The 16,655-nt window shown below is 53.6% G+C and overlaps 1 protein-coding gene across 2 annotated transcripts in view; it reads right to left on the bottom strand.

Moving 5' to 3' along the window:
• The window catches only part of smarcc2 (SWI/SNF related BAF chromatin remodeling complex subunit C2), a 32,823-nt gene extending 17,566 nt beyond the window's left edge, over window positions 1-15,257 (bottom strand). For both annotated transcript variants that reach the window (XM_088633524.1, XM_088633525.1), the window contains exons 1-14: window positions 15,133-15,257; window positions 12,125-12,244; window positions 11,532-11,617; window positions 9,249-9,330; window positions 9,070-9,162; window positions 8,063-8,132; window positions 6,378-6,447; window positions 3,572-3,647; window positions 3,189-3,430; window positions 2,516-2,640; window positions 2,085-2,144; window positions 1,128-1,165; window positions 761-891; window positions 36-107 (exon numbers count right to left, since the gene is read on the bottom strand). In XM_088633524.1, the coding sequence (XP_088489650.1) occupies window positions 36-107; window positions 761-891; window positions 1,128-1,165; window positions 2,085-2,144; window positions 2,516-2,640; window positions 3,189-3,430; window positions 3,572-3,647; window positions 6,378-6,447; window positions 8,063-8,132; window positions 9,070-9,162; window positions 9,249-9,330; window positions 11,532-11,617; window positions 12,125-12,244; window positions 15,133-15,243 (1,376 nt within the window). In that variant the 5' untranslated portion in view covers window positions 15,244-15,257. The remainder of the gene's footprint in view (window positions 1-35; window positions 108-760; window positions 892-1,127; window positions 1,166-2,084; window positions 2,145-2,515; window positions 2,641-3,188; window positions 3,431-3,571; window positions 3,648-6,377; window positions 6,448-8,062; window positions 8,133-9,069; window positions 9,163-9,248; window positions 9,331-11,531; window positions 11,618-12,124; window positions 12,245-15,132) is intronic.
• Between the last annotated feature and the right edge of the window lie 1,398 nt (window positions 15,258-16,655).

Below are 16,655 nucleotides of genomic sequence, written 5' to 3'. Positions count from 1 at the left end.
CGGCACGCTCCACACAGCCTCGTGTCTGGACTCACATCTCGGGGGTCTTGGACTTGTTCTTGCCGTTGAAGAATTCTGGGAGAGCCCGGCGCTCGATCGCGTGGACGCTGCGAGACACGGGGAGAGGGGGAGAGGTCAGGGGCCGGCGGGGGACCAGTTGTGTAGCTGTACCTGTTTGTAGCCAGGGATGATGATGGTGATGTGGTGAGTGCGGGGCAGTGGGTTGTGTAGTTGTGTAGCTGTACCTGTTTGTAGCCGGGCATGATGATGGTGATGTGGTGAGTGCGAGGCAGTGGGTTGTGTAGTTGTGTAGCTTTACCTGTTGTAGCCGGGCATGATGATGGTGACGTGGTGAGTGCGAGGCAGTGGGTTGTGTAGTTGTGTAGCTGTACCTGTTTGTAGCTGGGCATGATGATGGTGACGTGGTGAGTGCGGGGCAGTGGGTTGTGTAGTTGTATAGCTGTACCTGTTTGTAGCTGGGGATGATGATGGTGACGTGGTGAGTGCGGGGCAGTGGGTTGTGTAGTTGTGTAGCTGTACCTGTTTGTAGCTGGGGATGATGATGGTGACGTGGTGAGTGCGGGGCAGTGGGTTGTGTAGTTGTGTAGCTGTACCTGTTGTAGCCGGGCACGATGATGGTGATGTGGCGAGTGCGAGGCAGTGGGTTGTGTAGTTGTGTAGCTGTACCTGTTGTAGCCGGGCATGATGATGTTGACGTGGTGAGTGCGAGGCAGTGGGTTGTGTAGTTGTGTAGCCGTACCTGTTGTAGTCGAACCAGGCGGCGTAGCTGGGGATGATGATGTGGTGAGTTTGCTCAGTGACGTTGTCCTCATGAAGATCAGCCCCCTTCACCGGCTCCCCCTTCACACTGGGAGAGCCCTCCTCTTCCTCCTGGGACAGAGCAGGAGGGTCGGGGTACGGGGAATGGGGGAGAGAGTGAGAGGGAGGGTTGGGGTACGGGGTCGGGGGGAGAAGGGGAGATATGGGGGGGTCAGCAGGGAGAGATAGTGGGACGGTGAGAGAGGACAGTGACCAGGTGACACTATTTTAGGTCCTTTGAGCAAATCCAAGAGATGCCTGTGTCTGAAGTGCAAGTGTGAAGACTAACAGAGAAACCAGTGAGTTACCTTCCCCACTGCCTCCATCGACTCATCCTCCTGCTCGTCTGGTGAAGAAGGAGAGAGAGAGCGTTAGACCACCATTCCTCCCTGAGATAACAGGTCTAATCACGTAACAACTGTCACACCACATCATGTCAGACTGTATGTCTTACTCAGCGCTACTGCACTGGCAGCTCTACCTCAGTGGCCACACTGATGAAGCTCTTTGGCTTTGAGAAGAATCTCAGGGGTAAAACTGGACAGAACGTCCAGCTGTCTTACAGGATGGGAAGGGACACAAGCATGAGGGGACTACTGTCTGGTATGGCACTACTGTATACCACACTGTGACGGGCAGGGCTCTGTTGTCCTGTACTGCACTGCGCCACACTGTGCTTGGCTATGCTGTCCTTTATTGCATTGGGCTGGGCTGTCCTGTCCCACACTGCACTGTGCTGGACTGTACTGGACTGGACTGTACTGCACTGTGCTAGGCCAGGCTGGACCGGACTGGACTGGACTAGACTACACTGTACTGCACTGCGCCACACTGTGCTTGGCTATGTTGTCCTTTATTGCATTGGGCTGTGCTGTCCTGTCCCACACTGCACTGTGCTAGGCCAGGCTGGATTGGACTGTACTGGACTGTACTGAGCCACACTGTGCTTTGCTATGTTGTCCTTTATTGTGCTGGGCTGGACTGTCCTCTACTGTACTGCACTGCACCACACTGTGCTTGGCTATACTGTCCTATAATGCACTGGGCTAGGCTGTGCTGCCGTGTCCTGAATGCCACTAGGCTGAGCTGTGCTGTACTGTACTGGGCTGGATGGTCCGGCACTGGGCTGGGCTCTGTTGTACAGAACTGCACTGGGCTGGGCTCTGTTGTGCAGGACTGCACTGGGCTGCAATCATGATCCCAGATCCCTCATGCTACAGGGTGAGCAACAGGAAGAGGCAGGAGAGAGGAGGCGCGTCACTCACCCAGGTCAGTCATGGTTCCTCCCTTTACTGGGGCCGACTCGGAGTCTTTCTTCGTATTGACTGTGGGGGACAGAGAGGCAGGGTGAGAGGCATGGAATCTGTATCCCAAACTCTGAACCCTGAATCGTTAAAAGCAAAGCAAAACTGGATACCTGTTAACAGATCAGGCTAATAATAACTACATACACTTATATAGTGCTTTCCTAGACACTCCACCCAAAGCTCGTTAAATACCCTCTGCTCATGCAGAACTTTCTATCACTTTTACAACTGATTGGCCACTACAGTAAAACAGCTATCAGTACGAAAGGAAACTGATCTGCCCCATGGGGATACAGCTGATCTAACATCGCTCAGTTTGATGACTGACACTTCTGCAGCAATGCAGGGACAGGTGTGCTTCCCAGTGCAAACACCAGGGGGCGCAGTACCGTTCTTGGGCAGAGTGACCTCTTCCACTGCGGGCACAGGTGAGGGCTCATCCAGATCCTTGGTCAGGTCCTCCTGTTCCTCCTCGCGGTGCCCGCGTTTCGACTTGGCATAGGGGGCTGTTGGGCTGGGGAGGGAGGGGTGCAGGGGTCACTCCCACAACAATACTGACGGACACATGTATACACACTGACAGTGACACACCTGCTAGTACACGCGCTGACGTGTTAATCATGCTAATACACACGCTGACACTCTAGTACGTACGGCTAAACACTGATCCCAGCCCTCGCCCCGACACACCCCGATGGAAACGGGGCGGATCCTGTCAGCTCACCAGTTCGCATGACGACCTACAGTCTGGAGACTGTGCAGCACAGAGCCGTCAGCTCTGGTCCCCAGTGAAAAGAGCCTGTGTGGCCACCGGACACTGGCCACTAGCCACTGGACACTGGCCAGCGCCATGTCCCCCCACACCCACAATCCACCACAGGCCAATGCTGCAGCCACACTGAGCTGATGGAGCGCCATCTAGTGTTCTGTCAGACACACCTGACTGCTGCATAGTGTCTCTTTGAACGGGTCACCGAACACGGATGGCTGGGTTAACGCCACCAGCGGTGTAACTGGCCGAGGCGCCGATTCGCCAGTGCCCCCCCACCCCGGCCCCCGCACCCTTTCTTGGCGTTCTTCTTCTTGGTCTCGGGCGTGGGGGTGGGCGAAGGGGAGGGCGAGCGCTTCCTCTTCTTGGCGTTGCCCGGCTTCCTGTCGCGGCGCTCGCCGTCGGGGGGGCTGACCTCGTCCGTCAGCGTCTTGGCGGAGATGCGCTTGCGGCGCGGCCCCTCCCCCACCTCGTAATCCTCCTCGTTCATCCACTCGTTGAAGGAGTCCAGGTCCAGGATCCACTTGGCGTGGACCTGGGAGAGTGGGAGGGCAGGGCGCGCGTCAGCACGTTTCTGTGCACGGCTGTTTCGGCCTCTCGGCACTCAGGGGAGAGCAGCGGTTTGCTGGGATGTCAAGCGACGGTTTGGGGTATCAGTGTCTGGGGGTGTCAGTACCTTGCGGGGTTTCTCGGGAGTGGGTGGGTCCTCCACTGCAGCCTCCACTTCGCTGGCGGGGATCCAAGTGTCATAACTGGAAAACAGCACAGGGCAGTAAAGACGGGGCGCAGTGCGGAAAAGACAGGGCGCAGCGCACAGCATGGTGTGGTAAAGACAGGGCACAGGGCACATCATGGTGTGGTAAAGACAGGGCGCAGGGCACAGCATGGTGTGGTAAAGACAGGGCGCAGGGCACAGCATGGTGTGGTAAAGACAGGGCGCAGCACACATCATGGTGTGGTAAAGACAGGGCACAGGGCACAGCATGGTGTGGTAAAGACAGGGCGCAGGGCACAGCATGGTGTGGTAAAGACAGGGCACAGGGCACAGCATGGTGTGGTAAAGACAGGGCGCAGGGCACAGCATGGTGTGGTAAAGACAGGGCGCAGGGCACAGCATGGTGTGGTAAAGACAGGGCGCAGGGCACAGCATGGTGTGGTAAAGACAGGGCACAGGGCACATCATGGTGTGGTAAAGACAGGGCGCAGCGCACAGCATGGTGTGGTAAAGACAGGGCGCAGGGCACATCATGGTGTGGTAAAGACAGGGCGCAGCGCACAGCATGGTGTGGTAAAGACAGGGCGCAGGGCACAGCATGGTGTGGTAAAGACAGGGCGCAGCGCACAGCATGGTGTGGTAAAGACAGGGCGCAGCGCACAGCATGGTGTGGTAAAGACAGGGCGCAGGGCACAGCATGGTGTGGTAAAGACAGGGCGCAGCACACATCATGGTGTGGTAAAGACAGGGCACAGGGCACATCATGGTGTGGTAAAGACAGGGCGCAGGGCACAGCATGGTGTGGTAAAGACAGGGCGCAGGGCACAGCATGGTGTGGTAAAGACAGGGCGCAGCACACATCATGGTGTGGTAAAGACAGGGCACAGGGCACAGCATGGTGTGGTAAAGACAGGGCGCAGGGCACAGCATGGTGTGGTAAAGACAGGGCACAGGGCACAGCATGGTGTGGTAAAGACAGGGCGCAGGGCACAGCATGGTGTGGTAAAGACAGGGCGCAGGGCACAGCATGGTGTGGTAAAGACAGGGCGCAGGGCACAGCATGGTGTGGTAAAGACAGGGCACAGGGCACATCATGGTGTGGTAAAGACAGGGCGCAGCGCACAGCATGGTGTGGTAAAGACAGGGCGCAGGGCACATCATGGTGTGGTAAAGACAGGGCGCAGCGCACAGCATGGTGTGGTAAAGACAGGGCGCAGGGCACAGCATGGTGTGGTAAAGACAGGGCGCAGCGCACACCATGGTGTGGTAAAGACAGGGCGCAGCGCACAGCATGGTGTGGTAAAGACAGGGCCCAGGGCACAGCATGGTGTGGTAAAGACAGGGCGCAGCGCACAGCATGGTGTGGTAAAGACAGGGCGCAGCGCACACCATGGTGTGGTAAAGACAGGGCGCAGGGCACAGCATGGTGTGGTAAAGACAGGGCACAGGGCACAGCATGGTGTGGTAAAGACAGGGCGCAGGGCACATCATGGTGTGGTAAAGACAGGGCGCAGGGCACAGCATGGTGTGGTAAAGACAGGGCGCAGGGCACAGCATGGTGTGGTAAAGACAGGGCGCAGGGCACATCATGGTGTGGTAAAGACAGGGCGCAGCGCACAGCATGGTGTGGTAAAGACAGGGCACAGGGCACATCATGGTGTGGTAAAGACAGGGCGCAGGGCACAGCATGGTGTGGTAAAGACAGGGCGCAGCACACAGCATGGTGTGGTAAAGACAGGGCGCAGGGCACAGCATGGTGTGGTAAAGACAGGGCGCAGGGCACAGCATGGTGTGGTAAAGACAGGGCGCAGGGCACAGCATGGTGTGGTAAAGACAGGGCGCAGCGCACATCATGGTGTGGTAAAGACAGGGCTCAGGGCACAGCATGGTGTGGTTAAGACAGGGCACAGGGCACAGCATGGTGTGGTAAAGACAGGGCACAGGGCACAGCATGGTGTGGTAAAGACAGGGCACAGGGCACATCATGGTGTGGTAAAGACAGGGCGCAGGGCACAGCATGGTGTGGTAAAGACAGGGCGCAGGGCACAGCATGGTGTGGTAAAGACAGGGCGCAGGGCACAGCATGGTGTGGTAAAGACAGGGCACAGGGCACATCATGGTGTGGTAAAGACAGGGCGCAGGGCACAGCATGGTGTGGTAAAGAGAGGGCGCAGGGCACAGCATGGTGTGGTAAAGACAGGGCGCAGCGCACAGCATGGTGTGGTAAAGACAGGGCGCAGGGCACATCATGGTGTGGTAAAGACAGGGCGCAGGGCACAGCATGGTGTGGTAAAGACAGGGCGCAGGGCACAGCATGGTGTGGTAAAGACAGGGCGCAGCGCACAGCATGGTGTGGTAAAGACAGGGCGCAGGGCACATCATGGTGTGGTAAAGAGAGGGCGCAGGGCACAGCATGGTGTGGTAAAGACAGGGCGCAGCGCACAGCATGGTGTGGTAAAGACAGGGCGCAGGGCACATCATGGTGTGGTAAAGACAGGGCACAGCATGGTGTGGTAAAGACAGGTCACAGCCAGTAAAGACGGGGCGCAGCACACAGCACGGCGTGGTAAACAGGGTACAGTGCGGTAAAGACGGGGCGGAGAGTGGTAAATGCGGGGCCGAGCCCCCAGCACAGCGTGGTAAACACGGGGCTGAGCGTGGTAAACAGCATCCTACTGGATATGAAACACGGGGTAGAGCACAGGACAGAAAATCAGGGCAGCAGCTACAGATGGGATGAAGGGAAGGAACGCAGCTGGCAGCGTACCTGTCAGGAGAGTAGCCCCAGTGTAGCAACACCTGCTTGTCTCTCTTCATCACCGGGCGAACCCACTCCTCTGGAGAGAGACGCACTGTTACTGTCTGCCAACACACGTACCCTCACACACCCTCTGTCTGACCAACACACGCACCCTCACCGCTGCTGTCTGACCCTCACACACCCTCACCGCTGCTGTCTCACCAACACACGCACCCTCACCGCTGCTGTCTGACCCTCACACACCCTCACCGCTGCTGTCTGACCCTCACACAGCCTCACTGCTGCTGTCTCACCAACACACGCACCCTCACCGCTGCTGTCTGACCCTCACACACCCTCACCGCTGCTGTCTGACCCTCACACAGCCTCACTGCTGCTGTCTCACCAACACACACACCCTCACCGCTGCTGTATGACCCTCACACACCCTCACCGCTGCTGTCTGACCCTCACGCACCCTCACTGCTGCTGTTTGACTCTCACACAGCCTCACCGCTGCTGTCTGACCCTCACGCACCCTCACACAGCCTCACTGCTGAGGTCTGACCCTCACACACCCTCACTGCTGCTGTTTGACTCTCACACAGCCTCACCGCTGCTGTCTGACCCTCACGCACCCTCACACAGCCTCACTGCTGAGGTCTGACCCTCACACACCCTCACTGCTGCTGTTTGACTCTCACGCACCCTCACCGCTGCTGTCTGACCCTCACGCACCCTCACGCACCCTCACCGCTGCTGTCTGACCCTCACACACTCTCACACAGCCTCACCGCTGCTGTCTGACCCTCACACAGCCTCACCGCTGCTGTCTGACCCTCACGCACCCTCACACAGCCTCACTGCTGAGGTCTGACCCTCACACACTCTCACACACCCTCACTGCTGCTGTCTGACCCTCACTCATCCTCACCGCTGCTGTCTGACCCTCACACACCCTCACACAGCCTCACTGCTGAGGTCTAACCCTCACACACCCTCACTGCTGCTGTCTGACCCTCACACACCCTCACTGCTGCTGTCTGACCCTCACACACTCTCACCGCTGCTGTCTGACCCTCACACACTCTCACTGCTGCTGTCTGACCCTCACACACTCTCACCGCTGCTGTCTGACCCTCACACACTCTCACAAACCCTCACTGCTGCTGTCTGACTCTCACTCACCCTCACTGCTGCTGTCTGACTCTCACTCACCCTCACTGCTGCTGTCTGACCCTCACACACTCTCACAAACCCTCACTGCTGCTGTCTGACTCTCACTCACCCTCACTGCTGCTGTCTGACTCTCACTCACCCTCACTGCTGCTGTCTGACTCTCACACACCCTCACACAGCCTCACTGCTGAGGTCTGACCCTCACACACCCTCACACAGCCTCACTGCTGAGGTCCGACCCTCACACACCCTCACTGCTGCTGTCTGACCCTCACACACTCTCACACACCCTCACTGCTGCTGTCTGACCAGCACACGATCACCTTCACACACTAAGAATAAGATTGACACATACGTACACGAATTAGTACACACTAAAGAAACTTTACACCCTCTATTCTCACTCTGCACACTCTGGTTCTGGGACTGGTTTCACAGTTCCCCCCTCCCCAAACAGCCACATTCAGTATTGCTCTCTTTTCCCCTCGTATTGAAGCCCAACACCCCCAGTATGACAGAGCTCTGCCCCTCACCCTCCTCCAGGCTGGCAGGGATGGGCACCACAATGTGGGAGCTGGCTGCCCGGTCCTCCGTCACAGAGCCCTGGGGTCAGAACACAGTGTCAGGGGTCAAAGTGGCACACACAGGAATAAACATGTTCAGACCAGGTACAGAGAGACACAGACCGGGCACAGGGAGACACAGACCAGGTACAGAGAGACACGGGACAGGACAGCTACAGAGAGACAGAGACCAGGTACAGAGAGGAGTGGGACTCGACAGCTACAGAGAGACACATATCGGACACAAGGAGACACACCAGCTACAGAGAGACATGGGACAGGACAGCTACAGAGAGACACAGACCAGGCACAGGGAGACACACCAGCTACAGAGACACAGACCAGGTACAGAGAGGAGAGGGACAGGACAGCTACAGAGAGACACAGACCAGGTATAGAGATGAGAGGGACAGGACAGCTATACAGAGATACAGACCAGGTACAGGGAGACATGGGGCAGAACAGCTACAGAGAGACACAGACCAGGCACAGGGAGACACAGACCAGGCACAGGGAGACGCGGGACAGGACAGCTACAGAGAGACATGGGACAGGACAGCTACAGAGAGACACAGACCAGGCACAGGGAGACACAAACGAGGTACAGAGAGGAAAAGGGACAGGACAACTATAGAGAGACACACCAGCTACAGAGAGACAGACCGAGCACAGGGAGACACGGGACAGGACAGCTACAGAGAGACATAGACCAGGCACAGGGAGACACAGACCAGGTACAGAGAGGAGAGGGACAGGACAGCTACAGAGAGACATAGACCAGGCACAGGGAGACACAGACCAGGTACAGAGAGACACACCAGCTACAGAGAGACACAGACCGAGCACAAGGAGACACGGGACAGGAAAGCTACAGAAAGAAAGACCAAGCACAGGGAGACACACCAGGTATAGAGAGACACTGGACAGGACAGCCACAGAGAGACATGCCAGGTACAGAGAGAGAGACAGTTGGGTACCTGATGACGTTTGATGATGTCCTTCAGTTTTCCCAGCAGCTTGGGCTCAATGTCGGAGCTGAGGAAGATCACGGGCCGACTGAGACAGTTGTTCTGTCGGAGCGAGAGGGAGACACAGTTACTCCTCTGAGAAGGGTGAACGCAGCGACTCGGAGAAACGGACAGGCAGGTGAGCTCACCTGTACCAGGGACTTCTCGATGGTCATGAACATCTCCACATTCCGGTCCATTCGAGACGGGTTCTGGAAGTCAAACCTCCTCCTGAGAGAGGAGTACAAGGTGGGGTTGCAGTATAGCTGCTATTTCAATATTCTCTCAGTGTTTTTATAAAGGACACTATTTAACAGCACAGATACTTATTCACTAGATCTAGACAGGCCAAGGCTTTATTGCCCTTGCACTGTGCAGGTCCGGTATTGACTCATAGAGACTCATTGGATGATACTTCAATATTGTACGTAGCTGAACAAGCTTGACTTTGATTCAGTAATAGCTCTACACTAACTCCACACGTTATAAATCAAATCTATAAAGATACTGTATTAACTCTGTAAAAGCTCTGCAAAGTCTGCACTCTGCTATGAAGCTCTACCACTGCATGTAGCTTCTGTTCTAACTCTATAGTAGTTTTTCACCCTCTTTGCTGACAGTATAGAGGCTCCACACTGCCTGCATCTGCCTTTGCTCCAACCTACATCAGCTTTACAATCACTCGAGCTCGATACTGACCGCATATCTCCTCTATTCAGGCTGTGCATTAACAAGATACAGCTACCATACTAATTCTAGAAAGGCATGATACTGTACAACACTAAAAATAAACTCTGTACACTGCCTCTCTGCTATCTCTGTATGGTCTGTCTCTATACTGCCTCTTTGATGTCTCTATACTGTCCAGTGTACGGTCTCTATACTGTCCCTGTACACTCTCTATGCTGTCCAGTGTACGGTCTCTATACTGTCCCTGTGCTGTGTCTTTTCTGTCTCTATAAGATCTCTATACTGCCCAGTGTGCTGTCTCTGTACGATCTCTATACTGCCCAGTGTGCCGTCTCTGTACGATCTCTATACTGCCCAGTGTACAGTCTCTGTACGATCTCTATACTGCCCAGTGTACAGTCTCTGTACGATCTCTATACTGTCCAGTGTACAGTCTCTGTACGATCTCTATACTGCCCAGTGTGCCGTCTCTGTACGATCTCTATACTGCCCAGTGTACAGTCTCTGTACGATCTCTATACTGCCCAGTGTGCCGTCTCTGTACGATCTCTATACTGCCCAGTGTGCCGTCTCTGTACGATCTCTATACTGTCCAGTGTACAGTTTCTGTATGATCTCTATACTGCCCAGTGTGCCGTCTCTATAAGATCTCTATACTGTCCAGTGTACAGTCTCTGTACGGTCTCTATACTGCCCAGTGTACAGTCTCTGTACGATCTCTATACTGTCCAGTGTACAGTCTCTGTACGATCTCTATACTGCCCAGTGTACAGTCTCTGTACGATCTCTATACTGTCCAGTGTGCCGTCTCTGTACGATCTCTATACTGCCCAGTGTGCCGTCTCTGTACGATCTCTATACTGCCCAGTGTACAGTCTCTGTACGATCTCTATACTGCCCAGTGTGCCGTCTCTGTACGATCTCTATACTGTCCAGTGTACAGTCTCTGTACGGTCTCTATACTGCCCAGTGTACAGTCTCTGTACGATCTCTATACTGCCCAGTGTGCCGTCTCTGTACGATCTCTATACTGCCCAGTGTACAGTCTCTGTACGATCTCTATACTGCCCAGTGTGCCGTCTCTGTACGATCTCTATACTGCCCAGTGTGCCGTCTCTGTACGATCTCTATACTGCCCAGTGTGCCGTCTCTGTACGATCTCTATACTGCCCAGTGTACAGTCTCTGTACGATCTCTATACTGCCCAGTGTGCCGTCTCTGTACGATCTCTATACTGCCCAGTGTGCCGTCTCTGTACGATCTCTATACTGCCCAGTGTGCCGTCTCTGTACGATCTCTATACTGCCCAGTGTACAGTCTCTGTACGGTCTCTATACTGCCCAGTGTACAGTCTCTGAACGGTCTCTATACTGTCCAGTGTACAGTCTCTGTACGGTCTCTATACTGCCCAGTGTGCCGTCTCTGTACGATCTCTATACTGCCCAGTGTACAGTCTCTGTACGGTCTCTATAGTGCCCAGTGTACCCTCTGTGTACGGCCTCTATACTGTCCAGTGTACAGTCTCTGTACGGTCTCTATACTGTCCAGTGTACAGTCTCTGTACGGTCTCTATAGTGCCCAGTGTACCCTCTGTGTACGGTCTCTATACTGTCCAGTGTACAGTCTCTGTACGGTCTCTATACTGTCCAGTGTACCCTCTGTGTACGGTCTCTATAGTGCCCAGTGTACCCTCTGTGTACGGCCTCTATACTGCCACTCTGCTGCCCGTCAGTGTGACTCACCAGCCCTGGTCACTCTTGAATTTGTATGCTGCAGCCAGGATGTGGCAGAGAGCGCCCCCTGACTTGAAGTCCAGGAAACATTTCATCTACATGGAGAGCAGGAGAGGGGGAGGGGAGGAGAGGAAGAGAGCAGGAGGGTGGGAGAGGGGCAGGAGCAAGGTAGAAGCAGAGGAGAGGGGCAGGGAAGATGAACACAGATCAGAGCCAAGACACCCGCTGTCTTGCACAGTTAGATCAGCTGTCAGGTGCTTATGATTAGCACATGAGCTGTGAAACTACAAATCAACTGAATCACGATGTACATTAACAATGAACTAAAAGTCAAATGAGTTGACTCTGGAGTCCAGGATAAGACATGATAGTAATTTAGCATTGTGTCAGTGCAATCCTGTGGTTCTATTAGTACCTACTGTTATCTCCTCAACATACACACTGTAAACCTGCACATGTTCTCTTCTACCAATAATGTGATCAACAATACAGAGCGTGCTCTACCCTAGAGCTGTGTGATTAGTGTGGTTTTACTGTGTGATTAGTGTGGTATTACTGTGTGATTAGCACACTGTTCCTCTGTGTTCTGTATGGGTCAGTACCGGCAGCTTGGTGAGAGGAGGGTTGCTGACATGTTTCCCAAACACCTCCTCCTGGAACTGTAGCAGCTGGACAACCAGGCTGGACAGGGACTTGTTAGTGGGCGGCTCTGCCTGGATATACTGAGAGACAGTGTGGGAGAGAGAAAAGGGTTAATACAGACACACTGACTGGACACTACAGTACACTAACACTGCACTGAGAGAGAGGGGTTAATACAGACACACTGACTGACTGGACACTACAGTACACTAACACTGCACTGAGAGAGAGGGGTTAATACAGACACACTGACTGGGCACTACAGTACACTAACACTGCACTGAGAGAGAGGGGTTAATAAAGACACACTGACTGACTGGACACTACAGTACATTAACACTGCACTGAGAGAGAGGGGTTAATACAGACACACTGACTAGACACTACAGTACACTAACACTGCACTGAGAGAGAAAAGGGTTAATACAGACACACTGACTGGACACTACAGTACACTAACACTGCACTGAGAGAGAGGGGTTCATACAGACACACTGACTGACTGGACACTCCAGTACATTAACACTGCACTGAGAGAGAGGGGTTAATACACACACACTGACTGGACACTACAGTACATTAACACTGCACTGAGAGAGAGGGGTTAATACAGACACACTGACTGACTGGACACTACAGTACATTAACACTGCACTGAGAGAGGGGTTAATACAGACACACTGACTGGACACTGCAGTACACTAACAGTACACTGAGAGAGAGGGGTTAATACAGACATACTGACTGGACACTACAGTACATTAACACTGCACTGAGAGAGGGGTTAATAAAGACACACTGACTGACTGGACACTACAGTACATTAACACTGCACTGAGAGAGAGGGGTTAATACAGACACACTGACTGACTGGACACTACAGTACATTAACACTGCACTGAGAGAGAGGGGTTCATACAGACACACTGACTGACTGGACACTACAGTACATTAACACTGCACTGAGAGAGAGGGGTTAATACAGACACACTGACTGGACACTACAGTACACTAACACTGCACTGGAGAGAGGGGTTAATACAGACACACTGACTGGACACTACAGTACACTAACACTGCACTGAGAGAAAGGGGTTAATACAGACACACTGACTGACTGGACACTACAGTACATTAACACTGCACTGAGAGAGAGGGGTTAATACAGACACACTGACTGACTGGACACTACAGTACATTAACACTGCACTGAGAGAGAGGGGTTCATACAGACACACTGACTGACTGGACACTACAGTACATTAACACTGCACTGAGAGAGAGGGGTTAATACAGACACACTGACTGGACACTACAGTACACTAACACTGCACTGGAGAGAGGGGTTAATACAGACACACTGACTGGACACTACAGTACACTAACACTGCACTGAGAGAGAGGGGTTAATACAGACACACTGACTGACTGGACACTACAGTACATTAACACTGCACTGAGAGAGAGGGGTTAATACAGACACACTGACTGACTGGACACTACAGTACACTAACACTGCACTGAGAGAGAGAGGTTAATACAGACACACTGACTGACTGGACACTACAGTACATTAACACTGCACTGAGAGAGAGGGGTTCATACAGACACACTGACTGACTGGACACTACAGTACATTAACACTGCACTGAGAGAGAGGGGTTAATACAGACACACTGACTGACTGGACACTACAGTACATTAACACTGCACTGAGAGAGAGGGGTTCATACAGACACACTGACTGACTGGACACTACAGTACATTAACACTGCACTGAGAGAGAGGGGTTCATACAGACACACTGACTGACTGGACACTACAGTACATTAACACTGCACTGAGAGAGAGGGGTTAATACAGACACACTGACTGACTGGACACTACAGTACATTAACACTGCACTGAGAGAGGGGTTAATACAGACACACTGACTGACTGGACACTACAGTACATTAACACTGCACTGAGAGAGGGGTTAATACAGACACACTGACTGCGTAAAGCAATACGCAGCACTATACAGTACATCACCCTAAAGTGTCATACAATGGAATACTTCAAAAATACTCTAGTATGTTAACGGACACTGTAGTTTAGCACATTACTACACAGTACAGTTACAGTACAGAGACACTGACTGAACACTACAGCACATCCAGGATCAATCTTCAATATCAGTCTGTCAGTGTGCAGGAGGTTGCACTGTATAGTAGAGTACAGCACTGACCTCTCGTGCGTTTCTCCACTTTGCGCCGCGCTTGAATCACTTCACGCAGCCCACACGCGCTGCGATAGGACAGCACATCTGGCCGCTCGGCAGCCTCGCGCTCCGAGCCGGGGGCTGAGTGGGGCTGGGCGCTGTTCGCGTGGGAGGGGGCGCGCGCGCGCGCGCGCGCGTGTGTGTCTGTCTGTGACAGCGCTGAGGTTTTGTCGCGCAACATCGAAACGCGAAACTCCCGCACCACACGACCCCGCAGTGTTGACGGGGCGAGGGGAGGAGGCCCCGGCTGTCAGAGCCGTTATCTCAGAACACGCACGGCTCCCCCCGCCGCCGTGCAGTACCGCTGGCTAAACGCCAGGGGCTGCCAGATGTTAACAGCTGGCGAGAATCTCCGCCTGCCAGTTAAATTGCGAAAACAGACAAAATCAAGGAATGACACGCACGCAAACACACTAAACACACGCCGCGGCTCAAACGCGACAGGTTGCCCCCTGCTGTGCACTGCGATTCGTTCCGCGCGCCCGAACCGGCAGCCCGAGGGGTCGCACCCCTGCAGCCGGGATGACGGGGAGAATAACATCGGGGTCTCTTTTGTTTTCTGGGCGGCTCTCATTGTGTCTCGGCTGAATCGCTCAGCCGGATTCAAGAATTCCCCCCGCCTCACCCAGCCCCCTGGTCTCCGGAGCTCTTTTTCAAAAAACACCCAGACATGGCATTGAAAAAGGGGGGAAAATGAAGAGGTACCTTTTTGTAATTCTTGCCCAACCAAATGCGGACATTGTCGAACTGCGAAACCGTATCGGACGCCTCGAAATATTTAACATTCGGGCCGCCGTCTTTCTTCCGCACCGCCATCTTTGCTGGGTCGCCTGTAGACAGAACAGGGGGAGGGGGATCGGGCGCCACCTGGCGGCTGCTCGGCGGCGCTGCGGGTTTGCGGCCAGCCGCGTCCAGGGAGAGGAGGTCGAGGCGAAACTGGCGCCATCTTGGCTCCGGTACCGCGGCCAGACCCCCACAGTGAAAAAGGAAGGATTTAGATCCAACATGGCGCATTCTGCCGCGCAGTTTCTCACATAAAGTCGTCTCTCCTCGTGAAATACCGTCTTTATTAATTCGTCATAGAGGATTTTATCATAGGCAAAAAAAAAATGATTGCTGGTGTCATAAACAGAACGAGGAGGAAAGACGAGCTTTTTAGCACTAAATATTTATTTTTTTTGCCATGTGTAAGTGAGTGTGTGACAGACGTGCAGTTTTAAGGTCAGAAAAGGACAGTCTTCATTTAAATAATTGACTGAACATGATTGACTGTGGGTGCACAACAGTGAAAAATACAATAGTCCCCCTTGAATGCAGAAGAGCAGTAACAGAACTATTAAGGATGAAGTAATATGTTATCAGGGACAATAATGGACAATAGACAGCACCAGGGAAATAGCTGATGTGCCAAGATAAGGTCAGATCACTTTATTGGGCATGTACAGTTTCTTGCATTAGGAATTTGTCTTTTCACATACCCCAGCTTGCTCTCCCTGAGACACACAGACAGGGAGAGAAGCTGGGGGTCAGAGCGCAGGGTCAGCCATTTACACAGCACCCCTGGAACAGCTGGGGTTAAGGGGCTTGCTCAGGGGCCCAACGGAGTAGGATTTCTCTGCCAGCTGCAGGATGTGAACCAGCAACAGGCGCAGATGCTTAGCCACAGAGCCACTGCTCTGCCCAAAACTTGTGCCGTAAGCTGGTATGGGACCCGAATCATCTAGACAGAACATCTATCGACATCTGCTGCACCGATGGGCTCCTAAAGGAGGAAGCCTGCCTCAGTAACACAGTGAGGAAGCACACAGTTGTATTCAATTCAGTCAGCACAGGGTGACACGCTGGGGCACTGGTCAGCATTGCTGCCCACTGGCACTGGGGTCCAGGGTCGAATTCCAAACCTGGGGTGCTGTCTGTGTGGAGTCTGCATGTTTCCTTCGTGTTCCTGTAGGTTTCCTCCAGCTGCTCCAGTTTCCTCCCGCAGTCCAAAGCCATGCTGGTGGCTTGTGTCATGGCTGGCCCTGCTGTGAGTGTGTATGTCTGTGATGGACTGGCGTCCCGTCCAGGGCGTACCCTGCCTCATGAAGTGGGTAGAAAGCGGATGGGTGTCTTTGTCCAGAAGAGGCAGAAGTGTTTTTTAGTACTAGAATGACGAAAGATGAATAAATCCCCATGACTCAGTGGTATTGTACCGATTTCACTGAAGGAAATGAGAAATGTGGTTCAGA

Source organism: Lepisosteus platostomus, chromosome 1, assembly GCF_059453375.1.
Source record: "Lepisosteus platostomus isolate fLepPlt1 chromosome 1, fLepPlt1.hap1, whole genome shotgun sequence".
Taxonomy (NCBI): Eukaryota; Metazoa; Chordata; class Actinopteri; order Semionotiformes; family Lepisosteidae; genus Lepisosteus; species Lepisosteus platostomus.
Note: the sequence above shows the minus strand (reverse complement) of the source record. Positions and strands in the feature narration are given on the sequence as shown.